The sequence below is a fragment of the Strix uralensis genome, chromosome Z, assembly GCF_047716275.1.
Source record: "Strix uralensis isolate ZFMK-TIS-50842 chromosome Z, bStrUra1, whole genome shotgun sequence".
NCBI classification, from domain to species: Eukaryota; Metazoa; Chordata; class Aves; order Strigiformes; family Strigidae; genus Strix; species Strix uralensis.
The window spans coordinates 76,646,298-76,672,091 of NC_134012.1; the positions used below are offsets into that span (position 1 = coordinate 76,646,298).

Consider the following 25,794-nt stretch of genomic DNA (forward strand, 5'->3'; position numbering starts at 1 on the left):
ATAAAAGCTTTTCAGATTAAAAGAAAACACAAATAGGTGCCACAAAGGCAGATTATTTTAGGGGGTTTTGCTGTTGGCGTAGGCATGAGTTTAAGAACTACTCTCAGTAGTCAGTCTTCTTCTGACTTCTGCACTACCATTACTTCTAGCATTAGCTGTTCAGATAAATAACATCCTTTGTAGCATAAACAACTAGGAATGGGAGACAGTGGAAAAAGACATCAATCTCCTTTCATGCCCAATATAAACTTTTTAAAAGCCTGTATGGGGATACTATTTAGTGTTGATTTTACAAGTGCTATTTTGAAACAATTTCTGGTATTCACATAATTCTGTATAATATGAAACTCAATTATACAGCTTTAAGCTTAATGGCAAGTGATAAAAGGTTTACCTAAAATACTTGTAGCAGATACAACTTTCAACTTTTTTTCTTAATGCCTTAGGGACTTGATTGCATCAGAATCATTGAAGATTTAGCAAAAGTTCTCAAGAAGCAGTCAGGTAACTTCCTTGAAAATTGAAACAGATGGTTCAGTTGCTGTAGTGAGAATGGTCTGGGGCACTGTTGAAGAAAATCATTAAGATAAAGCTATATCAAAGAGCTTAATGTTATTAAGAGTGAGGTTATGTGTTGTGAACGTTTTGGATTTACTTTTGCATATGTAGGTCAGTGAGGCTATAACACATCCAAATGGGGCAGATGGTATATTTATAACTTACATGCATCAGAACAAACCTTAAGTTAAAGTTTGAGGCTTTAAGTTAGTAGTTATGTTGTACTTGTATGTTCAGTGCCTAATAAGTTAATAGTAAAAGGTAGGCTGATACAAGTTAGCAATGGAAATTCTGTTTTTTCTACAAGAAATTATGATTTTATAGTGCTGGTTTTGGTGTATCTCACATGAATTTAATACAATTGGAATGAACTATCAATGATCTCTTAAGCTTTTCTGTAGCATTTAGACTGATCTTTGTTTTATTAGGGGTCTAATGTATAATTTTAAATATTATGTTTAGCAGATTCATCATGTTTGATAAATGCCTAAAATCAGTATTAAAATATAACTGAAGTACAGTTTTGGTATCAACTAAGACTTTATTTTGTGGCCTTTTTACTGCAGTTTGCAGTTATTTGTAGAGCATTTGATACTGTTACGACTGTATTGCAGTCATTCAGTAATTAAACATTTCATCCTAGGTTTAAAAAATGTCTTGCCTATAACTACTGCTAAAGTGCCAATTGTCAAATTTTTCCATGTCAGAAGTGGTCTTGAAGTAGACATCAGTTTATATAATACTCTGGTAAGGTTATCTCTTCTTAATTTTTTTTAACAGAAAAATGTGGGTCTGCTTCTTGAGATTGAAGTGATTGTTTTGTTGAGGCTCAATAATCAACTGTTTCCAGTTACATCTTGCAGTTTGAGATTTCCAAACAACCTTTTTTATTTGACTATGAATGGAGTTAGTTGTACAGCTGTGACTTCAGAGTTGTCACTTACCTAAGAAAATATATTCATTCTTCAGTAAGAAATAATGGTTTAGGTGTTAAAGTCTTTCTGTAAAAGAGAAGACAAAATAATACAATTTCAGCTTTCCTACACTCCACTTCCTGTCATGGCTTTTTTCTTAGCCTTGAAAGCTGGAATAGTGACTTTGAACCCAACTTGCCTGAACTGGAACATGTGTTAGAATTTACAAAAAAACAGAAGTTCTTGGCCAAATACTTGAAAAACAAGTTTTGGGTTTTTTTCAATGTCTCTGAACTTCAAAAGCCAGTTACTTGAAATACCAAAGGAAAATAAACTTCAGAGCTAAGCATTAAACTTTCTGAAGTTTTTGTTTGAGCTGAAGGGGAGTCTTGAGGAAGATACCTCAACCAAGTAATTCTGAAAGTCGTCTTGAAGTTCTGCACATATGCACATATGGGTTAGTTGATAGCTCTCACATTTCTGGGCTGAGATCTTAGTTCAAGCACTTAGCTACCACCAAATATTTTGAAAATGCAGTAGTAGATTAACACTTCCCTTTCTGAAGTACTTTTCTGTGAATGCTGCTTTGTACCATTTCTGCACAGATTAAGGATGTTGATCGGCTTTTTAACAGAGCAGGTGATAACTTCATTGTTGAATGCTTCCTTTCTCAATATATATCCTACTGTGCAGGGCTTCATATCTGCATTTCTTGAGCACACAATATAAAAGTTTTTGTTTCCAGCTTATTCATTTCTTCAGAGCTCCTGTACATAATTTTCTTATTTTTATAGGCCTTACATAACACAAGACTCCTGTCATCATATGCAGCCATTGATCCTAGAGTAAAATATCTGTGTTACACAATGAAAGTATTTACGAAGGTAAGTATATTTCAAACATTCTAGAAGCAGTAATGCCTGCAGCAAGAGATGAAAACCATAAGATACAAATCATGTTTCTTTTTCTAGATATGTGACATTGGAGACGCATCTCGAGGTAGCCTTTCTTCTTATGCATATACTCTTATGGTGCTTTATTTTCTTCAACAGAGAGAGCCACCTGTCATCCCTGTTCTTCAAGAGGTACAGTATATCAAGAAAGAAATGTGTATCTGTACACATTAACAAGAAGAATGTCAGTACTGAATTTGAAGGGCTCTTCTAATGAGTTTAATATGCTTTCAGATCTACAAAGAACCAAAAAAGCCTGAAATTCTAGTTGATGACTGGAACGTATATTTCTTTGATAAATTAGACGAGTTGGTGAGTAAACCTAATTTGAAATGGTGTTACCTGTAGCTTTGTAAATGAAAAAGAATTCCTTTTAAGAAACATTGTCCTCGGATATGGTGCTTGAATATAGAAATGGAAGTGGAGTAGTTATTGCTTTGAAAATCCTAATTCCATGTTGTAAAGCTTTAAGAATACGGTTGGTTGTAATTCATCTGAGGAAAAAAAAAAATCTGAAAAATTTGAAAAAATAGATTAAAAAAATTATTTTAAGGTATTAATGATGATTAATTGCTCTGTGTGTCTCATTACTGGGTGCAGGTAACTCCTACAAACAGCAGCTGCATATCTAGTCATAGCTGGTTAGTCCTGTTGAATAATTTTGTGTTAAATAGGCATATAAAGTGAATTAATAAATTCTTTTTTTATAACAGGCAAAACCTAATGTTAGAAGCTTTATTAATTGTTCACTTTTGTTTTTAATATTTAAAAATACACCATTTTAAAATCAATATTGCATTATTAATGCAAATTATGAAAGGAAGGGAAGTATTCTGGTATAACTCAATTGTGTTTGTTTATAAGACTTGCATGGTCTGAGTTTCCAAGTTATGAAAATTATTCTGCTTAATGTAAGTACTGGAAGTAAAAATATTTGTCATTTTCAGTCAGTTCTTTGGCCAGACTACGGCAAAAACACTGAATCTGTTGGGCAGCTGTGGCTGGGACTTCTCCGTTTCTACACAGAAGAATTTGATTTCAAAGAGCATGTCATCTCCATTAGGAGAAAAAATCTGCTTACAACTTTCAAGAAGCAGTGGACCTCCAAATATATTGTAATTGAAGGTAAAAGCATGTGAGTTACATGAATATGTGGAATTTCTTTAATGCCCATATAAAAAAATCTGGTCTTTCCACAAGGCTTATTTTTTTATTACTGGATTATAAATTGTTACTTGCTCATGTTTTGAAATCATTGCAAAATTCCCATTGAGTTTCAGTAGTGGTAAAAATTAGGGTGCTTTTTATCTACGGAAAAGAAGCTGCAAAGCAGCCTTTATACTTTTCATGATGATGGTAACTGACAGAAAAATAGATTTAATCAAATCCTTTGGAAAAGAAATTAGCTGTAATATAGTTGAGGTTTTCTCACAGATACTAGGTTTAGCTGAGTCCATATTTACATGACCGATTTAACCCTGTCCATTATTACACCATTAAGTAATACCATGGTCTCTATCAAGAAAATGCAGTGATATGTCTTGGAAATGTTCCCTAAACCACTTTCATGGCTTAGGTGACTAGTTCCATGACTTTCATGCAGAAAATGTCTACACCCTTGCCCGCACATTCAGCTTACTCTTTTCAAATACTTCAGTCAGTTCAGAGCTGGATGGCTGTGATCCTTTGTCTGTGGAGTTAATTTCTTTACAATAAATTTGCGAACAGTTAAATTTCAGTATATTAACTCTGCACTGGGAATAGCTGCTTGGAGTTGTTCATGTGTATGTATACACTGCTGATCTTGTCCTGGACTTGATTAATGCCTGTAATTCTTTTTGTACAGACCCCTTTGATTTGAACCACAATCTTGGAGCTGGATTGTCAAGAAAAAGTAAGTCTCCTGTTAACAAATTTGGGTACAAAGTGAAGATCTTGTCTTAGATCTTATTTTACTGGCTTGTTTGACGTTTGGATGATGTTTTCTTTCTTTTTTTCCTTCCACAGTGACAAATTTTATAATGAAGGCTTTTATCAATGGCAGAAGGGTATTTGGTACCCCTATAAAAATATTTCCTAAAGAATATCCATCAAAAATGGTAAGTTGCTTCTAAGAGCAATATGTGCATGCTCTTGGGTGTATAACATAGGACTTGTAGGAGCATGGTTACACTGTCTTTAAGCCCTTCTCTCTTAAATTTTCACAGTACTCTAACATTCTTTATGGGAGTTATTACTTGGGTACTGTTTTCGTGTTGTTTGCCTGTAAAATGTGTCGGCATGAGGAATACTAATCAAGTCAGAGCCTCATTGTACAGGCTTACATATTTTAGTCCCTGTCAAAAACAGCTTATCATTTCTTAAAAATGCAGTTTTAAAGAAGGGTTTGCTGACCTGATGTCAGCAGGCTGCCTGTGAAGAGGAGGCCAGGGGCCAGTTAATCTCATTGGGTCTTTCAGGAGTTCAGCTGCACACACCAGGTTTATTTTTCGCTGTAACTCTTCCTGCTGTGTAACACTTGCTTATCTGTCTTGATTCTCAAGCATATGTATTTTCATTTTAAATGCATGATTTCTTCTTCAGGAGTACTTTTTTGATCCAGAGGTGCTAACGGAAGGAGAATTGGCACCAAATGATAGGTGCTGCAGAATTTGTGGTAAAATTGGCCATTTCATGAAAGATTGTCCCATGAGAAGAAAGTGAGTACAGTTTTGGCATGTGTGGAACTTTTCCTTAGGTTTGTTCAGAAGAAACATGAGGATAGCAATGTTAAAGCAAAATTTGTACATGCTGCGGATTATTTCCTTTACTGTTGAAATGAAAATGTATCAATACCAATTTTGAAAGTTGTGGTTGGTGGTATTTTTTTAAATCTGTGGTCTGTGTTAAGTTACTAAACTTCTGCCAGCATCATCTGTAGTGTTTTTAAACAGAATCTTTTCATAGAAGGCTGCAAAACTGCTTAGCTCAAGGTGATAATGCTGACTCTGCACTTCATTATATAGGAGAGCAGTAGTCAAAGAGAGTCTAAATGTAGAGCTGAATAGCTGTGTGCTATGAAAAGCACCCATGAAAGCATTTTTATGTATTCCATTTAATAGCATCTACTTCTAGAATCCTGCTACTCCAGCAAGACAGATTTTTGTCATCTTCACGGAATCATGGAATTCATATCAAAAAGCAGACAATGGCACAGCATTATTTTTCTTAAGCACACCCCTAGGAGAGCAATGTCCTCTTTCACATCCAAGAGAAGGTTTCCTGATCCTCAGTAACCAGATGTCCAAAAGCAACTATCTTCTTGTAACAAATGAATACCAAACTGATCTTGCTGCTCTTCATATTATGAACTGTTGTCATGGTTTGATCCCAGAGGGCAACTGAGCACCACACCCCTGTTCACTCACCCCTTCCCCACCCAGCACTGGTAAGGAAGGAGAAAGGCTCAGGAATTCAGATAAGGACATTACGGTCACAGGCAAAAGACAGACTTGTTCAGGAGAGGAAAAAAAGGGACATCACTTTAATTCAAAACACTAACACAAAGAACACTTAACAGACAGAATAGGATGGTGAGAAGTGTTACCATATCTTAAAAAAATTCCCTACAACCCTCCCTTCTTCCCAGGGTTCTCTACCGCTATCTCTACCTCCTCTCCCAGCGGCACAGGGGCTGGGGGGTGCAGTCAGTCCACCGCTTCTTCCTGCAAGGGTTGGGGAAGCACTCTTCTGCAATGTTCCCCCTGCTCCACGTGGTGCCCCTCTCACAGGAGACAGTGCTCCACAAACTTTTTCTGTTGTGAGTCCTCCCCATGGGATGTGTTCTTCTCAAGATGCCCAGGTGTGGGTCACCTCCATGTGTTACAGTTCTCCCAGCGCTGAACTACAACAGTGGGGGCTGGCTCTTCATGTAGAGGATCCTCCACAGGCTTCAGGCAGATCCCTGTTGCTCTGGTGACCTCCATGGGTGGCAGGGAGGGTGACCCTGCCCTCTCACCACAGGATACACCTCCCCCACCTTCATAATGCCTTCTCACAAGTCCCCCGCCCCCCTCTCAGGTTCCCTCTCTTAAATACGTTATTGCAGAGGCATGGCCACCATTGCAAATTGGCTCAGCCTTGGCCAGAGGTGGGTCCAACTTGGAGCTGGGGGAGCCACTGCTCACAGAGGCCACTGCTGTAGCCCCCTCCCCCACTACCCAAAACCCCTCCACACAAACCCAGCACAGCTGTGAGCACACATTGCTGGTTCATAGCCAGTTTTTCATCCACCAGTACCCCCAAGTCCTCCACATGGCTGCTCTCATTCCACTCATCACCCAGCCTGTATCCATGTTTGAGATTTGTTCTGACCCATATGCAGGACCTTGCACTTGGCCTTGTAGAACTTCATGAGGTTCATAAGGTTCACTTGGGCCCACCTCTCTAGCCTGTCAAGATCCCTCTGGATGACATCATTTCCTTCTAGAGTATCAACTCTACCAGACAGCTTTGTGTCATTTGCAAACTTGCTGAAAGTGCACTCAATCCCACTGTCCATGTCCCCATCAAAGATGTAAAATAATACTGGTCCAAACATGGACCCCTGAGGGACACCACTTGTCACCGGTCTCTACATGAACATCAAGCCATTGTCCACAACTCTCTTCAGTGCAAGCATCCAGCCAGTTCCTTATCCACCACGTGGTCCATCCATCAAATCCATGTCTCTCCAATTCAGAGACTAGGATGTTGTGCGGGACAGTGTCAAATGCTTTGCACAAGTCCAGGCAGATGATGTCAGTTGCTCTTCCCTTATCCACCAATGCTGGGGCCACCAAATTTGTCAGGCACGATTTGCCCTTAGGGAAACCATGTTGGCTGTCACCAATCACCTCTTGTTTTCCATCTGCCTTTGCATAGTTCCCAGGAGGATCTGCTCCATGATCCTGCTGGGTAGAGGTGAGACTGACTGGCCTGTAGTTCCCCAGGTCTTCCTTTTTTCCCTTTTTAAAAAAAGGGAAGCTCATCTGCTATTCTTTTGCCTATTCATTCAGTTTTGTGAGGCATTTCTAAGTCACTTGCCAATAACACTACATCTGACTGACCAAAGGAACCTAGTATTATGTTCAGACTTGGAGGTTTCACAGATGTCTTCTCTGGGGCATGTATAAAGAATTAGATAAAACCAGTCTGTTAGTGGTAGCTGTTTCCCCACTCCTAGATCTTTAAGTCATGTAGAATGTTACAAGCTTCTCCCAGTAGAACAGACTTTTAGAGATACTGTGAATATACAGTTTTAGAAGGAAAGGAGTTCCAATTGAATTGTACAAGTAGGAAAAAAAATTAGAACTATAGCCCTATTTTTTATGCTTTGTTAGCATTTTGCTCAGTGTTTCTTTTCTTGCATTGTCTTTGCAACTCTAGCACACAGATACTCTGTTGTGCTTATATTTTTTGAGATATAATTATTAGAATTTAGGGATGTATTGTAATTGATTGTGAAGTTACATGTATGTTACATTAGTGTAGCACTGTTCGGTAGCAGAGTCAAAGGGACAAGTACATGAATTCACTTTATTTAACTCACTGAAGAAATACTGAAATACATCCATTGTCTGTAGACAGCACTTGGTTTTGGGTTTTTTTTTACTGTATGTATCTATGCAAGGCCTATGAACTCTGCAGCATTTTTCTGCTCCTGCAGACTAAGACGGCGTCGTGATTACGAAGATATCAAAATCCAGAGGTACACAGAAAGCAAGGAGAAAAGAAGCAAAGAGGAAAAAGAAACTCAGAATAAAACAACTGAAAATGAGAACTCAGTCAAGGAGGGAAAGTTGCATCTATGTACACCTCAGAAGAGGAAACTAGCAAGAGCAATAGTGGAAACTGGAAAAGAAAAGACTCCCAGGCAATCAGCAGAAAAGTGGAAGCGCCTGGAAGACAGAGACTTAAGAGAAAAACGTTGTTTTATCTGTGGAAGAGAAGGTCATATTAAAAAGGAATGCCCACAGTATAAAGGAGCTGCAGGTACGAAACTGGTCAAGCTGAGTAGTTTAAACAGACCTTATGTTTTTTGGTATTTTTAAGAGGGTTGACTAACAGGTAACATTTTTGCTTTGCTATCTCTTTTTTTTTTTTTTTTTTTATGTAGTCACATTTAGTCAGTTTTCCTCTAATCCTCACCTACCTTTCAGAACTTTGCTGTATCCCAAGAGATTTGACATGGTTTCTCTTACTGGGGTAGATGCTTGTAGTAGAAAAGGTATGAGTGACTAGTATGTTGAAATTGCTTCCATTGTCCCCACCATAGGAGTTTGCTAACATTTCAAATTACAGCTTCTCTTAACTGCAGCAAAAGCTATCCTTATAGCTCTTCACATCACCTAAACCAGAATTATTCCATAAGACACTAAAGTCACTATGAAAGTGTACAGATGGCTCAGAGAGAATATTATGGAGAAAACAGAGAAATGTTCCTGGATACAACAATCTTTCTTATTTTTCATGGAGTCAGTTTGCAAATTTGACTTAAAAAAACCCCACACCTACAAAAATGCTCCCAAATCCAGATCTTGACTGATAGACATGAATGAAATAATCAAATACTTGTTTTAGCAGTATCGATGTCATCCTTCAGATAAGACAGATCTCTCTTCTGTGTTGTAAAGCAAAATCATTCTAAGATAAAAATGAGACTCCTTAAGACAGTGAATGGTACTCTTAGTTAGCTTCCAGAGGAACACAGTATTATTGTTTCCCTGTAGGTAAACCTAGGAGCATTTAAATTCATGCTGGAAAAATTTGCTCTGCAGGTTACTCATGACATGGTTTGAGCCCCAAGGGCAACTGAGCTCACCCATTCCACACCAGCAATGGGAAGGAGAAAATGAAGCAAAAGACTCAGGAATCGAGATAAGGACAGGGACGGGTGGGTCACCCATTACCATTATGAGCAAGGCAGATTCTTTAGGGGAAGAAAAAAGAACTTCACTTTAATTCAAATACTAACAACACCAACACTTAACAGACAGAGTGGGACAGTGAGAAGCGTTACCACATCTTAAGAACACCTCCCCCTGCCCCTCCCTTCTTCCTGGGCTCAGCTCTGCTCCCAATCTCTCTACCTCCTTGCACCCTGCAATGCAGGTAACAGTATGGGGGGTGCAGTCTGTCTGCCGCTTCTTTCCTCCTCAGGAGGGGAAAGAGAACTCCACTCATTCATCCCCGGCTGTACATGGCTCCCCTCTCATGGGAGACAGACCTCCATGAACTTTCTCTGGCATGAGTTCTTCCCACAGGATGCAGTTGTTCCCATGCTGCTCCAGTGTGGGTCACCCCCACGTGCTGCAATCCTCCCAGCACCAAACTACAACACTGGGGCTGCCTTCTTCCCTCAGAGTCCCAGCCTCCTTTAAACGCAGCAGCCTGCTCTGGTATGGGGCCCTCCACAGGCTGCAGGTCAGCATCTGCTCCACCGTAGACCCTCGTGGGTGTCAGGGGGACAGCCCTGCCATCTCACCACAGGATACAGGGGGACTCTGCACTGGTGCACCTCCCTCCCTTCTCCTTCCTTCCACTGACCTCTGTGTTGGCATACACGTCCTTCTTCTAACTCCTCCTTACAAGCCCCAACCCCCTCCCAGGTTCCCCTTCTTAAATATATTATCGCAGAGGCGCAGCCACCATCACTAATTGGCCTGGCCTTGGTGCAAAGGCGGGTCCTACTTGGGGCCAGGGGAGCTTCAAGAAGCTTCTCACAGGGACCACCCCTGTGCTTCCCCTCCCCTGCTACCAAAGACCCTGCCACACAAACCCAGCACAAGCTCTTAAAGTAACAAATAGGAATCCTTTGTATACATATATTTTCAAAACAGCTCTTCTACTAGCAAAAATGTTCTGTCTGGTTTATATTAGGAGACTCCTCTTAATCAGAAGTAATTGGTGGAGAGAGCATAAGACTCTGCTAACAAAGTACTGCAAGTGGGAGGAAAATGGTGCAAATATATTCAGAACTTTCAAGGTATTTGAAGTGTTCTTAGTTCAGTAGACCACTAGAAGTGTTGGGTTGACAGAAAAAATTGAAGCCACATTTTACTCAGCTTGTGACCTTCTGAAGGTATATGTTAAGGCTAAATTTAACCTGACTTATCTTTGACCTTGTCCTGTTGAGCCTTTCCTCCTACCATTCCTCCTACCATGATATTCAGTTTGCTAAGGTGAAGGGGAGTATGCCTGAGTGTTTTGTAGTCAGAGACATTGTGTTTTATAACATTCATCATGCGAGAACTATGCTGAGGCTGTACAGTACATATGTCTAAAATCATGAATTCTGGAGTAGGTGTTTTTGTCTATTATCTGTATTTAGGGAACTTTATTTGAATTTGAAGAGAATTGCTGTAGGTTGGGCTTCGTCTTTTTTTTGCTTGCTTAGTGCCTGAAGTGCGCTCTCTATTTGAGGACTATGAACAACTGGACCTAAGAGATCAGACTTCATTCTTTGCTGTAATACATTTTGTGAGACTATGGACAATTCACTTATCACCATATCTTCATTCATTCTCTGAAGTTCCTTGTCTCCCTCTGATTCTGGAGAAGGATACATAGCTTAATTTATTGTAGGTTCCTAACTTAGGTGCTTAACTATATAGGCATCCCACCTCATTGTGCTAGTTTTCCACATTATAAAATTGAGGAAAATAACAATGTCCTACCTTCTACGTTCTATGAATGTAGATTGCAAATATTTTGGTATTTTTATCTTACGATTCTTGAAATGGAAACTAGTTTCAAGTTAGCAAATCTTTGTTATATTACGATCTCTTCAGGTGGTTCAAAACCAGAAGTGTTGTATGGATCCCCTTCTTCACCCAGCACTGCCAAACATGTTGGTAGATTAAATCAGGTAAACACCAAGTGTTCCTTTTCTTTGATCTTTTTCTCTTTAAATGTTCTAAAGTCCATATAAAGTAATTCAAAATAGCTTTACTTAAGCTTTCAAGGAGAACCTTTCATTTTTTTATTGTGGAATGACATAGTTCAGTTTTGTTGGTTCATCAGTGTGTATATGTTGTTTATAGGGAGTGCTTATACATGAAGAAAAAAAGAAACAAAAAGGAAAAGTATTTTTGAGTCCCCAGTCAGGTTTGTATATCTTCATTTAAATTCAGAAATTCTGCATAAAAGCATGTATTTTAAAGTTGCTTTCTCTATCAGTCCTTATGGGAACTCTACCTAATTTGCGAAACAGCAGCAGTCTGGACAGGTTGCTAGATAATTCTGAAGTGAAGCCACTTTTTTTTTACTGGAAAAGTGTGCAATTCTTCAGTTTTGTTTTGGAAGCAAAACTTAGGCATGTCAGTTTTGTGCATTTTTTTTCAACTCCGGTAGATTTATTTTGTAGAAGGATATGGTGGGTTTTTACCAATCTCTCTCTTCTCTCCTGTTTCAGCATACATGGGGTTCTGTGTTCAGGGATGACATGTGCAGCGCATTCTTGTGAGGCTTCCTCAGAGTAATTGTCTCGAATTCCATATGATCAACTAACTTAGGAGAGACTATCAAAGCACATCCTTAGTCTGAGCTGCCAAAATGCAATGAAGTTAAAATTACACTTACAAGTAGCAGTCAGATGATAATCATAAAGGCCTTTATGTACTCTCTCTGGATCAGAGATGTTTTGTGTTAGATTCATGGTTTCACATGAAGCTTCCTTACAGTAATTTCACACACTTATTAACAGGTACAACGAAGATTTTAAAAGCAGCTGCTTTTTTTTAATTACTTTGAGTTTCTAGTGCAACTCTGCAAATGTTTTAGCAGCTTTTTTTTTCAATAAAATACATAAATTCAATGAAATATATAAATGTCTTCTGGGGCACCTGAAGGGGGAACCTAAGTAGTCTTTACAAACTTTGGAAAACTAAACTGCTATTAAGTGTCTCAAATTAAATTCTCAGTTGTGTTGGGAGGACACAGTATCTTCTGTTTTCACTGAAAGGCTTTTTCAAATTGAAGTTTAGGGATTTTTAAACACAAAGTGATTTGTCATTAGGTGTTTAATTGAAAAAAATGCTAGTTTTCAACTTGTATTTCAATATTTCCTACTGTTTTCCAGCAGGTAATGATCTAAAGTTGATCTGTGTGTTCTTTCATTATAGTTTGACTTAACAGTAAGTTTCTCCTGTGGGATTATTTCAGTTGTTTTACGTCTTGTCTTTTTTTCTTTTTAAACTTTTAAAGTGTGATGCTTTCTTCCTCCCAATCTTAGGCAGCCTTTCCAATAAATACATGACTCAGGGAAAAGCCTCACCGAAGAGGACCCAACAAGAATCATGAGGGATATTACGCACTGTTAAATTGCAATACAGGCCCTTTGTTCATTTAAAAAAATTTTTTTGGCTGAAGCATCTGGATTCACAGGACAGCAGCATAGACAACCTTCAACTTCAGTTTAATGAAATATGGGTGGTTTATTTTAGATTGCTAGTACAAGCAACTGTGGAGTTTAATATGGAACCCTGCTCTTACATAGATTGATTTGACCATTTTGATAGAAAGCCGTGATGTTTTGTTATTTGTTTACTAGGTAAATCATATAGGAAAGGGCAGATACTAAAAATGGACTGTTATCAAGGTTTTGTTGTTCCACCTGGCCATTTTGAAATGCACTAGAACTATGTGCAAGCCAAATACATTATATTTTCTTCAAAAATAGATTTTTTTGAAGGAGCAAATATTTATTAATGTTGATTGTTTACTGAATCCTTGTGTAAAAGTGTTTGAAATGTTTGTAGACTGCTACATTATTTTTTTTCCTGTAGAGAACTGAAAACATAGATACTAGTAAACATACATAAAACAATCTCCGGACAAGCAGTGCCATTGAGATTTCTTGGGTTTTTATCTGTTCTGTGATTTTATGGGGGTCGTTTGCTGCTGTGCTTGTGCACAGGAAGAAAGAAAGATTGAAGAAACAGGTCAGTCCTGTTTGATGCTGCTAAGAATCTTTTTCAAAGCCTTGGGGATAGAGACTAAAATGCTTTAAGGAACAGAGGTATTGTATTTGGCAACTGGGGAAAACACATGCCCGTTTTCATAAAATGTGAAGAGGATCTTTGTAACAGCCAAGAATTTAATTAGTAGTAAGAACTTGAGCTTTACTTGGAAATCCTTCCAGAGCTGGTAATGTACTGTCTTATCTTGTTGAGGAAAGAATTAGTTACATGGTAAAATGGAAACCACTGTTATTTATGACTTTGAAATAAATTTTAAGAAAAAAATAATAAGACTTAAAAGTTTCTGTATTTCTTTTTAGGTTGTAGTTTTCAGTATTCCTGACTTAAATGTAGAATTAATGATAACTTATTAGAATTATCTGGTTCTAGAAATGTCATGTTTAATTTTTTTCCTTACCCATCTATTTTTATTCAAGTTGAAAGCTAGAATTGCCAAAGAGGTCTTAGGGAACTGGGATCCTAAATCCCATTTTGGTTTTCATCCATCTGTAGCCAGCTATCTGTAAACTTTTAGACGTGCAAGTTTCGCAAATACTTTCTTTTGTATTTCCTCAAAGTATTTTCAAGCAAAATATTAGCCAGCAACAAACAGACAAGAATTCCAACTTTGTCTTCTATAGCATATTTCATCATAGAAAATTAAGTTAGTTTTTCCCTCAAAAAAAGTTCATTCTTGTAGTTTTTCCATTCTTGTAGTTTTTTCCATTCACATCACAAAAAAAAAAAAAAGGCTGACATGCCTTCCATATGTCTTATTTAGCCCTCTATTCAGAGTTACTTTCAGTTTTGCTAATGGGGATGAAGTGTATAGACTTCTAAGGCATTATGACAAAGGTAAAAGTTGTGGGTTTTTTTTAAAAAAAAAACCCAGATTTATGCATACTCACCCTCTTGCTTGTGATACTTGGTAGTTTAGTGGTGAAATTTTCAACTGTGAAATTTCTAAACTCATCTGAATGAAAACTCATTCAGTAGATCCACCAGTCTTCTCGCTTTGCAGCTGCTGCTTCCTTATGCAACTCCGAATTCCATATAGTTACTCATCTCATAGCCCTAAAATAAAGTAAAGCAATAAATCCTTTACTGAAAGAGCGCAGTCATAACTTACAAAATGCTATGTGACACAGTTGAGGAGGCATACATATCTGGATTAAGTTGTTGTAAAATTTAGGAAATGGATTGAAAATTAAAATTGAAGAAAAGTTCTGTATAACAGTTCTTGATATCCAGGATCCTGCTTGTCTTGTGGGAGCATATTAGGGAGCAACTTTCCACATACAAAGAAAAAGTCCGGAAAGACACACTGCATTAATAAAAAGTTTCTAGAAAAAGAACAGTATCAAAAGTAACAGTAATAAATGAACATAATAGTTTAGAACTAAATTCGTGCTAATAAAATGTAATAATAAATACTAAGAGACTGATAATTTAAAAGCACTCTTCTGAACCACCTGTATACTCAGTCATTCTAATGATACGGGCGGACACTGAGTTGGTGGCACTGTTTATTTGCGCTACTTTTTTTATTTAAAAAAAAAAAGTTTCACATGCTTTTGATGTCCCAGTTTTCAGAGTTGGAAAATGTATTATGCTATGAGTAGTTAGTTATCAGTGCTGAAAAAAGGAGAGGGATGAAGTTCTCTTTCAGGTATGAAGCACAGTTAACTGTCTTAGGCAATTTAATCTCAGTTAAACTATATGAGTTCTAGATAAACACACATCCATCTCCCCTAACTTAATTGTTCTGGTGATTATTTGTTTTATAGCTATATTTAAGACTGTTTTGTCATCCATTAAAAATTTTATTTAAATGTATTTAATACACAATGCTTTATTTTATAAACCTCATCACATTTTTGTAAGAACTGCAGAAGCCACATCAAAAATTATCTTCACTAGTAACTTTTTGGGGCCTGAAATAGCAGCTTAGAATGAAGCTTGCTAGCAAAGAAAATATTTTTTCCTATACTGATAAAGTTAGCAATACTATTTTTTGTTACTCGGTTGAACTGTTTAGACTTTAATACTGACTTTTGCCTTTATCATCTTTTGGTAATGTAGCAAAGATGAAAAGCATCTTAGAAAAAGGCTGTTTTCTAGCCCATGCTCAGTCTTTCATGATGAGATTCATTCAGCAGACAGGTGACTCAAGAGTGATGACTGGAAGCATCCTAAGAAAGTACAAGAAGTTCTTCATGCCTGTATGAATGATGAAGGTATTAGTTAAATTCATACATAAGTTTCCCCCTCCAAGCATATATATTACTGACTTCAGCTTCAGGCTGATACTGCATTTAAATGCCCCCACCCTAAATGGGTGTGTTTTAGTTGAGGATGTGTGCCCAAAGTTGCATGAATCGTGTGTGAAAGACAACATTTTGTGTGGGTAAACACAACTTTTGCTATACGCTTGCTATCTTTATATTTGAAGTGGAACTACTGTGCCTCATTCAAGAGCAGTGGCATAATTACATATGGAAAAAACACCTGCACGTTTACTATCAAGCTTTACAAACAGGTACCCAAAGTAGATGTGGTGATGAGGGCATGTTGCTTGGACTTTGTAAATACAGGTTTATAGTACTATCTAGCATATTTAAGGATGCTGCTACAGGAAATGAAAAATGGCTACTCATTTTCCTTCTGGCATAGCCATCATTCAATTTAAAGTTAACGGGACTAGTGTTCCTGGGCCAAGGCTGTCAGGGTTTCTCAGCAGTCCCCAGAAGTCGCCCCAGCACCCCTCCCTGGGCTGCCATGAGCTGTTTGGGAATGGCAGTGCAGTTGTCCCAGCAGCTTCCAAGCTGTCTTCCCACGACGACCGTGCAGCAGGCAGGTGTCGAGAAGAGCAGCTGGGCTCCCACTGCCGCACAGCACTCGCCCAGTCCCTGCCGGGAAGGGAAGGAAGCTGGCGGGTGGGGGGGCACACACCGTGCATGAACCGTGACACGTCGCACCCGTCGCCCTCCGCGGGTTGTGCACGCTTTGCTGAGGGGGTTTGTCCAAACTGGATCACTCCACACACGGGTTTTGCTTGCCATGCGAACGGTTCCTATTGCCTTACGCGGTTTTTTTAAATGCCCGTCTGTGTGACCGTCAATATCTATTTATGTTCTTTGCCTGTATTTCTCGTAGATGGGGAGAGCTGTGGCCCTGCCGCCGTTCCGGGCCGCCGGCGGGGCCTGAAGGGAAGGGCGTACCGCTGCGGCCTCCCTGCCCCCCTTATCTCCGCGAACAGCCCTCCTCTGCCCGGGGCCGGGCACGCGGCGCAGGCCGCGGACGGGCCGCCCTCCTCTCGCCGCCGCCCAGCAGCTGCGCCCGCAGCCGGCGGCGCCGCCCCACCCGCTAGGGGCTGGCGGAGGGGGCGGAGTCGCCGCTGCTGCCGATCACAACCCGCTACCCAACAGGGGCGGGCGCCGGAAGCGCGCCGTGCGCCGTGGCGTCACGGCGTGACGTTGTCGGCGCCCATGGCAGAGGGTAGAGGACGGGGCGGAGGGGGGCGATGGCCTCGTCGGTGGTGAGGGCCACGGTGCGCGCCGTCAGCAAGCGGAAGATCCAGGCTACTCGCGCCGCCCTCACTCTGGTCAGTGCCGCGCCGCCGCGGGCGGGGACGCTCAGCCCGCCCGCTCCCGCCGCCTGACGGATGCGAGAACTGCGCCACGGACCGGGCCGGGCCTCCCGCCCGCCCCGCGGCAGGTGGTGCGCGGCCGCCCCTGCGCTGCCGGTGACAGCGGGGCGGGACGGGCCGCCCAGGCTGTCTGCGCGGATGGCGGTCGAGGCGCCGTTGCGCCGCGCCGGGCCGTGCCGGGGGTGGGACTCGCCCGGGACAGTGTCGTGGCCGAGGGCCAGTGCCGTTAACCCTTGGAGGTTGCCAGCTGTGTGCTGAGGCTGAGCTCTGCTCGGAAGGGAAGGGCTGTAGGGAGGCTGATGGGGTGACTTCCCCCTCGTGACTTTACTGGGGGACCCTCTGCTCCGTGTGCAGGCGCTCGTCGCGGAAAGCAGGACCGCCAAGGGCAGGCGGCGGGAGAACGGTCCTTTCATGCGGGGGGTTCTTTTTGCGGAGTCACCTGAAGAAGTGTATTTATTTGGGAAAAAAAAAAAAAAAAAGAAATACATTGTCTACAGAAGCTGATGAGTAGGTTGTTTCCAAGGAGACTTTGTATCCTTTTGTTATGAAGAGCACGGTTGCTACGAGGGGCAGTACTGGGGAGGCTGTAGTGTTGAGGGGGAGTACTGCAGAGGAGAGTACAGCCAGTTCCCTGCGTACAGGGGCAGATTAAGTGCAGGTAGTTCAGTCATTTGTCAGGGAAGGTAATGCCTGTTCGGTAGTGATTTTGCAACAAATGAGGATTAATATGTGTAATTAAAAAAGGTTTTCTACTGTAAGTCTACTTGTTTTGCTTTGTGTGTTTAAGCCTGCTTATGGTGAGAACTTCACGTTACTAATGCTTTTCCTTGTCTTAGAAACTTGTAATTGTGTAATGTAAATTTTTGTGTTTATGTTGTGATCTTGCATTTCTGCAACAACTGGAGCTGCATGAACAGTGAATTATCTGCTGTAAAGTCACAGTTCCCCTCTTGGTTAGTGGGAGGAGAGAAGTAGGCCATAAATGCTCCTGTGCCTAATTTATTTTTGTCTGTAATGATTATGTGACAAAACTTTCACAAGAGCAGAACTACTTAGCTGAATTGTGATATTGATTTTTGTGGTGAAAAAAACAAATAAATGCCCTAATATTAAGGACTGCAGTTCTTGAGCTGTCTGTTTACTGACAATGTGGGTGATGAGGGGAGTGAAGAGCTATTGTGTTCTGCGTGGATTAGGTTCAGCAATCATCTGTTTTACAGCAGAGTGCATGTCTTCATATCAGATACCAGTTCAAGTAGAACACAGGCTAGTCAATACTGATAGGTGGCTGATGCTGAAGGTGGACTTTGTAGATAGGAGACAATGTAAACTGAAAAAATTTGAGTGCACGGAGTTGTGCAGAGTTGGAATAGAAAATTTTTATAGTACAGCTAAATACATTGTACACTTCAGTATGTGCAAGCACTCACTGCAAATAAACCAAAAAAAACCCATTTCAAATTGATATATATGTCTTTGTTTTTCAGACCCCATCAGCTGTTCAGAAGATAAAACAGCTTCTTAAAGATAAACCTGAGCATGTAAGTATAAACAGGGCCAACCTGTAGATTGTGCTAGAGTACTAGTATAGCTCATGATGACAAAGCATTTCTCACTAACTTAGAAGTTTGAATGAAACACTGAAGCGTTAAGAGATGTTGGCATATTTATATATCAAGCTTTATTTTTTTATAAAATAAAATGTAGGAAATAACTGACTGTAATGATATTACACTGTTTGAGTTGAAAAAAATTTAAGCTTCCAAATAATTCTTGAGCTATGTTTTGATGAAGCATTTTAGTATGACATAGTGGTGACTTCTTGTAGGAAAAGAGATCTTCAGCTGTTGATATTAAAATGTTATTAATCAAGTTATTATATGAATTCTCATTGTGAAGTGTATAATAATAAATTAGATTCGCACCCACTGGAGAATGTCTAATTCTTAGGAAACTTGCCAGACAATGTATTTTTTTTAAGTAACCAGCATTTCTCAAAATAACTGATTGAGCTTGTCATCTTTTCTTCTTGGGGAAAAACACACGGTCTTGCTTTCTAACCATTATAAAAACAAGCATTAGATTTTCTTCTTTACAGTAAATATTATTTCAAGAAGAATATTTCTCTTCTAACTTTCATACAAGGCCCATTGTTTCTTTTGCTTCCTGCACATCTGCAACTAACTAGACTCTTTGTTCTAATGTTTTAAACCATCCTAAGGAAGTCCTAAGCCTACAGCTTAGCTGGTCAGTCATCCCCTTGCTATAAATGCTGTTTGCATTTTCTAGCCCATTTGTAGTAGTTCCTGTAGAGAAGGGTATTTAGTCTGAAAAGATAAATGCTGTTTGTCTGAGATCCCACTTGATGACAAGTGATATGTTTTGATACATTTTTATTGTAACATTGATTATGGAGCTAGACAATATAATTTTCCTCTTTAGTTCTGAAGCATTGGTGTGTGTAAGATGGTACAAGTACTTTTGAAAGATTGTTGTGCACGAATAACTTTCTGTTTCTTTAAAACCTTTTCTTAGTTCTTTACTTACACAGGTGCTCTTTTTGTCAGACTTGCTGGATACTGTGAATGTTAAAAACATAATTACTAGGTTGAGCTTTTAAGGCCTATTAAAATAGTAAACAATTAAACATGATTCCAGGAGGGGATTGCATTTTAAGTGAGACTGGCAATAGAGTTAATGAGGAAATCAAAGTACGTTTTTCAAAATTTTGGTTTGTAAGTAAGATTTCTGATGGTGTCATTACAAGAGTTCTGTGAAAATCTAGTATCTGCCCTTGTCTTCACCTCACAGCTTCATAATTATGTTACTGTCAGTATTCTTAACATAGCACCTGAATTAGCATCTGAGTAAACGTTAATTTGAAGTCACAGAAATATCCATCTTTGAAATTTGACTGTCTTTATGAGACCAGGCACCTACAGGAGTGCCAAGAATTTATTACTTCAAAACTTTAACATACTTTAGGGCTTGATCCATAGTAGCAAACATCTGACATTTGCTTTTACCTTGGCAGTCAGTTTTGTAAAAGGAAAAAAAAATGTTAAGTCTTACCCATTAAGGTAATTCTGCTTTGAGGCAGTGGAGAATAATAAATGTCAGCATTTTGTTGTTCTGCATAGTTTTTATCTTGGCATTCCAGAATAGGTTTTTGAAAAGCCATGAATGTGGTGTTGGTTTGTTTTTGGTTTTTTTTAGGTAGGCGTGAAAGTAGGTGTGCGTACAAGAGGATGCAATGGACTTTCTTACACGTTAGAATATACAAAATCGAAAGGAGACTCTGATGAAGAAGTAGTTCAAGATGGTGAGTTTCTGATGCAGCAGAGCAAACTTCTGTGGTGGTAGGGAAGAAAAACCCATTATAGGTTTGCCATGGGTTAGAACTTACTTGAAGTAATGAGTTATAGCAAAAGGTTCTACTGTGCTGTAATGGGAATTGTTGTCACCTTAGTTTCTGGTTTGAAGTAACCAGTTAGTTAAAATCTGCAGCTTTGCAGTCTCTGCATCAGAGACTACTCCACGAGAATAGTCTTGTTCATTGTTCATGTCTTTGGAGGTGTCCCGTAGCAGATATTTAGAGAATAATACAGAACCATGCATATATAAAGGAATACTGTCAGCATACCTAAACCAAGGCTTGGCAAAGTAAAGATTTTATTTGCAAGGGATTTTCCCAGTTACCTTTTCTAACTAGTCTTATTCTTTATTGATTTGTAATTTGTTTTTACCCTCTATGCTTTTGACCTTTACACTGCTTTGTTACAACAGGTTCTATGATTTAATTTAAGAGTATTTAAAAAATTGTTTTCATATGCTGGTATTTAAACTTTCTGCCTGATAATTTTATTGAACATCTCATGACAGGTCTATTGGTAAAGTTCCTATTTTGGTTTAACACCAGCCAGCAACTAAGCCCCACACAGCCGCTTGCTCACTCCCCTGGAGTGGGATGAGAGGGAGAATCAGAAGGGTAAACGTGAGAAAACTCATGGGTTGAGATAAAGACAGTTTAAGAGGTAAAGCAAAAGCTGTGGACACGCAAGCAAAGCAAAACAAGGAATTCATTCACCACTTCCCACTGGCAGGCAGGTGTTCAGCCATCTCCAGGAAAGCAGGGCTCCATCACACGTAACGGTTACTTGGGAAGACAAACACCATCACTCTGAATGTCTCCCCACTTCCTCCTTCTTCCCCCAACTTTATATGCTGAGCATGATGTCATATGGGCTGGGATATCCCTTGGGTCAGCTGGGGTCAGCTGTCCACCTGTGTCCCCTCCCAGCTTCTTGTGCACCCCCAGCCTACTCGCTGGTGGGGTGGTGAGAGGAGCAGAACAGGCCTTGACTCTGTGCAAGCACTGCTCAGCATTAACAAAACACCCCTGTGTTATCAACGCTGTTTTCAGCACAAATCTAAAATAAAGCCCCATACTAGCTACAGTACAGTTCTATACATTTTTCCAGTTTTTATAAAGATTTCTGACAGTGGTTTTTAGGCATTACTGAACTCTGTTACATTATTACTTCTAATTTGGTGGCAAAGTAAGAGATTTGAGTATAAGTGGGATATCACAATTATGTTCTTAAAGAAGCTACGCTGCTAGGCAGAGTCCATCTTCCAGCTGTCTTCAAAACACCTGTGACCAATTCATAAATTTTATTCTCTTAAACAGAGAATTAGTTGAAACTTAAGGCAATTATTAAATTGAACCAGAGTATGTGAGATAGGGACTGCCACCTAATTCTGCAGGTGCCTTCTGATTTCCAATTCATCTGACTTCTGGAGTTGCCTCTTCTGTGTGACTCAGAGCTGCTCTGGCTTTACAGAGCTGAAAACACATTTTTCAGAAGGCATTTCCTGGCTTGGGTCTTAAGCAAGATAAAAGCAGTTTTCCTCAGTCAGGTTGTAGACCTTAAGTTCCAGCGCCAGAGAGTTTCAGGTGTGCCTGTGTGCTTTCTGTTTTGTTTTGGTTGCTTGTAGACAGATTGCTGGTGAAGGCTCTGACTTTTATATAACTCTCTGCTCAATAAGCTGGTGGCTTTGCATCTCAGCACAATTTTTCTGGTGTTCAGGTAGTAAGTGACTGCTTCAGGCATAAGGTCCATAAACTCTTTCATTAGGTTTAGCCTTCACTGTCAGTTACTGTTCAAATTGACCTCAAAAATGTGTTGATGCAATTCAGTTGCCCACAGACTTGTGTTAGTAATATGCTTTGTCTCAATGCTACTATGATGAAACAGCTTTCAAGCAATCTCTCATATAACTTAATGAGTTCTTATTGCTGTTCACTGATACAATTTTATATTTTTATTATTTCCTAGTCTGTGGAGGACTAAAGCAGTCCACTCTCACCTTTTACCAGATTTGCAGTTTTAAAGTTCAGCAGCTTTCCAGGGAGGTAGATACTTTGTATAATTTAGAAAAGGGACCTCTTTCTAGTTCCTAAGATTAACTACTAATTCTTAATCCTTAAAGGTTGTGATATCTTTGGTAGTTCACACATCTGCCTTATTAGAGGATTGAGTATGGCTAATAGTTAAGGTAGACCTAATGTTTTTGGCAGAGCAAAAAATAATCATTTTGAGAGAGGAACATTTGGTTTTTCAAGGTTTTTCATCTTGTGGATGTGCAGACTTCAGGAATAGTAGGAAATGGGTTACTGACTGTAATGCATGGGAATTAAGTATTGAAACTGAGATTTGTTCCGAAGTTGTTCAGCTTATTTCCCTGGGTGTCATGTTTTTAAATTCCCCCCTCAAAAAAATACATACATTCATGTGCACACACAAATAACAGTTCTAGGCTTTTATAGGTAGAGTAAAAACAGCGATGGAAGTGCCTCATGTTAGGCCAGGAAAACTAATTTATACCAGTAGTCTTAATATTTAGCTTTCATATTTTTATCACTGATGGAAAGACAATTTCAAAGTGATTGATGGTTTTGCTGTATGTACATTTTTTTTCTTTGTTGTCTTCAAGGGGTTAGAGTGTTTATTGAGAAGAAGGCACAGCTGACGCTTCTAGGAACTGAAATGGACTATGTAGAAGACAAACTGTCCAGTGAATTTGTCTTCAATAATCCAAACATCAAAGGAACATGTGGCTGTGGAGAAAGCTTTAACATCTGAAATCTCAGGATGACTACTTTGACTTTGAACACCCTATAACACTTACTATTATGGCTTTCAGAAGCAAATGCGTTTTCTTCAGGTTCATAGGCTGCATAAAGTGTGGATACCATTAAGAAAAATAAAGTTTAAAAATTTTGAAAATGTAAATTTTGTGTTAAATTCCACCACTGATGTAGTTATGCTGTTATTTGTGATGAGTTGGGATCCAAAAGGTAAGAACAGTAAGTGCTGTAGTAAGATCTCTGTACTTTCACATGCCAGTGAAATAAAACCTCACTGTTCTTTTCCTTTGTCATATTCTTCGTCCTCTCTACTTGCACTTCCTCATCCAAAACCCATTTGGAAGAATATATTGCCTGTGTGTTTTGCTTTGATTTGGGGGCGGGGGGGGGGAAACCACCAAAAAAACCCCCCTCCAACCATTTATGTGTGTTTGTTTATGAAGATTTATATACACAGGTGCACAGTCCTCAGCTTCAGAGTTCACTATGATTATGTAGATACTTGCTTTGCTTTTGTAGTTTTTTGATGCTTTCATTTTTTTACATGTGGGTTTTCTGGTGGTTTGTTTTCCCAGAAATCTGGGGAAGTCCAAAAAGAAGTTCATGTATTAATGTATTTATAGTGGTAGGCTACTATAGCATTGCTCGTAGAAATACTTCAAAATGGGCTAACCCAATTTTAATTCTGTTCCTTTCCTTGTTGAAGGCACAGTCTGCTTAACTTAATTTTCAAGAACATGAAATATATTCAGACACTGAAGTACTAAATCAGGGTACACACAGGCCTTGTTTCTCACGTTTCTGTGATTTATCTTTCTTCACTTAAATTGCAAAGTTGGTAAAACCGTCTCCAGATTCTGATTCTCCATGTTCACAGAATGTGCTGACTGCATCAAAAGCTGTGAACACTTTTTGAGAGAGGAATCTTGCACTTCTCATTACTTTTTTTTTTTGTAGTCATGTCTGCTACTAATTTTGTACAGCTTGAACTCTGTTTTGTAACTCTGTAGATGTTAGGGTTTTTCACCAAAGTTTATTGTAACTTCCATTTAACTCCTGTCTTGAAGTTAACTTGGTAACAGGAGAAAAAGCATTTATAATTAAAAAAATCCTAGTATTTCATAATTGCTTTAAATGAATCTAGACTGTAATGAAAATACCATGTTTATAGGAGGTCTTTTTTTTTTTTTAAAGAATTTAAACTTTATCCTAATCAGAATTTTGTTTTTGTAAACCAGTGTTCTTCCAGCACTTCTTCACTGGTGCTCAGACAGAAGTGTAAATGTCTCTCCAGGCCTTCCCAAAAGCTGGTATGAAAGAAGTACTGTTCCATCCTTTTATCTCCGTGCCTCCCTGGTTGTCTAAAGGTGACATTGTGCAGCTAAGGTGCTCACTTACGCAGACGAGAAGATATGTCTGCCTGGGCAACTGATCGGAACAGCTGCATTAAAGAGGGCAAAAAAAAAGGAGGGGCACAACAGGGACTGGAATCTTGCAGTCAAGGACAAAAAGGTGTTGAAATAGGAGTGAACTGAGAGCGTAAAGGCTGATCTGAAAATTCATGCCTGTCAACAGCTTTGGAATAGTCATGTGGTCAAGACAGGCTTGCAGCTACATTTTTGTGTTTTCCTCTACACCTTTTCCCAGGTGTACAGGGCAGAAAAACCAAACCCAGTATAATTCTTGATCTGTTTTATGTAGTGCATAGGAACAGAAGGTCAGAATTTCCACACCTATAGTTTAATGTTAAATACTTGAATTTCAGTTGTATACTGTATCACCTTTTAATATAAAAACACTTTCCTTCAACAGTCAACCGTCCTACACAGTAACTTTATATAGTAATTCAGGAATTACTGGTAATACACTGACTAGGTGCATTTATAGTGCTGTAAGTCTTTCAGTCTTGCCAAACAAAAAAATGCAGTTAATGTGATAGAGCTGCAGTGATATGTCTAAAACTCCCAAGCTACAGGCATTTCTTCAGATTGCATTTCTCTGCTTCTTGCTAGAGGATAAGACTTTGCGGTAGCACCGGTGATTGCTAAGAACGCTAGTACTTACTCATTTAACTTGTTTAGGTGTGTTTTGGGGTGGGAGGGATTGGTTTGGGGTTTTTTTAGACCTGTGGCATGTATAGCAATCCTTTTCATGTGTTTTGTATACATGCCTTGAATGAAAGTTTGCACTTTCATAGCAATGAAATAATCCTCTAAATTGTCACTTTACTAAGACACCTAACGCACAATATGTTAAAGTTCTGTTAAAGTGCTATTTACAATTGCATAGGAACATGGTTTTGTTGATTGGTCCATTATAATTTTGTGAAATACTGTATGTAGAGTTCTCAGTTATAATAATAAATATTGCCTGTTGGTAAAGATGAAATACTTCTATCTTGAATGATTCTGTTTACAATAATAAACAAGCACTGAGGGGAGAGCATAGGTGTGTATGTTGGAATTACAAAGTAGATTGAATACTACTGTTACCTGAGTACTATTTATTGGAAATATTAAACTTTTCTAAATATTAACAGCATTGGAATAGCATAGAAACATATGGGAAAAAATAACTATGTACAAAAAGG

At 39.2% G+C, this 25,794-nt stretch overlaps 2 protein-coding genes and 1 long non-coding RNA gene across 7 annotated transcripts in view; 2 read left to right on the forward strand and 1 right to left on the reverse strand.

Moving 5' to 3' along the window:
• The window catches only part of TUT7 (terminal uridylyl transferase 7), a 37,313-nt gene extending 24,042 nt beyond the window's left edge, over positions 1-13,271 (forward strand). The window contains exons 17-29 of one of the 5 annotated variants that reach the window (XR_012627182.1): positions 447-504; positions 1,202-1,305; positions 2,267-2,356; positions 2,444-2,557; positions 2,660-2,737; positions 3,373-3,550; positions 4,272-4,319; positions 4,433-4,524; positions 5,009-5,124; positions 8,112-8,437; positions 10,325-10,430; positions 11,236-11,312; positions 11,488-11,506. Coding sequence is in view for 3 of the 5 variants with exons in the window: in XM_074856709.1 (XP_074712810.1) it covers positions 447-504; positions 1,202-1,305; positions 2,267-2,356; positions 2,444-2,557; positions 2,660-2,737; positions 3,373-3,550; positions 4,272-4,319; positions 4,433-4,524; positions 5,009-5,124; positions 8,112-8,437; positions 11,236-11,312; positions 11,488-11,551; positions 12,678-12,745 (1,413 nt within the window). In the remaining 2 variants the exon portion in view is untranslated. Of the gene's footprint in view, positions 1-446; positions 505-1,201; positions 1,306-2,266; positions 2,357-2,443; positions 2,558-2,659; positions 2,738-3,372; positions 3,551-4,271; positions 4,320-4,432; positions 4,529-5,008; positions 5,125-5,526; positions 5,985-8,111; positions 8,438-10,324; positions 10,431-11,235; positions 11,313-11,487; positions 11,552-12,677 lie in introns of those variants that run through there. The other 4 variants (XM_074856709.1, XM_074856710.1, XR_012627183.1 and 1 more) reach the window with 4 other exon arrangements.
• Positions 453-15,622, reverse strand: LOC141938150 (uncharacterized). Its single transcript, XR_012627184.1, has 4 exons — positions 15,457-15,622; positions 14,313-14,478; positions 1,503-1,559; positions 453-565 (listed from the first exon to the last, which is right to left on the reverse strand). It is a non-coding gene; the product is annotated as an uncharacterized LOC141938150 (long non-coding RNA).
• A 1,225-nt stretch (positions 15,623-16,847) lies between these two features.
• ISCA1 (iron-sulfur cluster assembly 1) lies at positions 16,848-23,497 on the forward strand. Its single transcript, XM_074856712.1, has 4 exons — positions 16,848-17,008; positions 18,541-18,594; positions 20,270-20,375; positions 23,051-23,497. Exons 1-4 carry the CDS (start codon positions 16,928-16,930, stop codon positions 23,197-23,199), a joined length of 390 nt encoding a protein of 129 aa, XP_074712813.1. The 5' UTR covers positions 16,848-16,927; the 3' UTR covers positions 23,200-23,497.
• Positions 23,498-25,794: the final 2,297 nt, after the last annotated feature.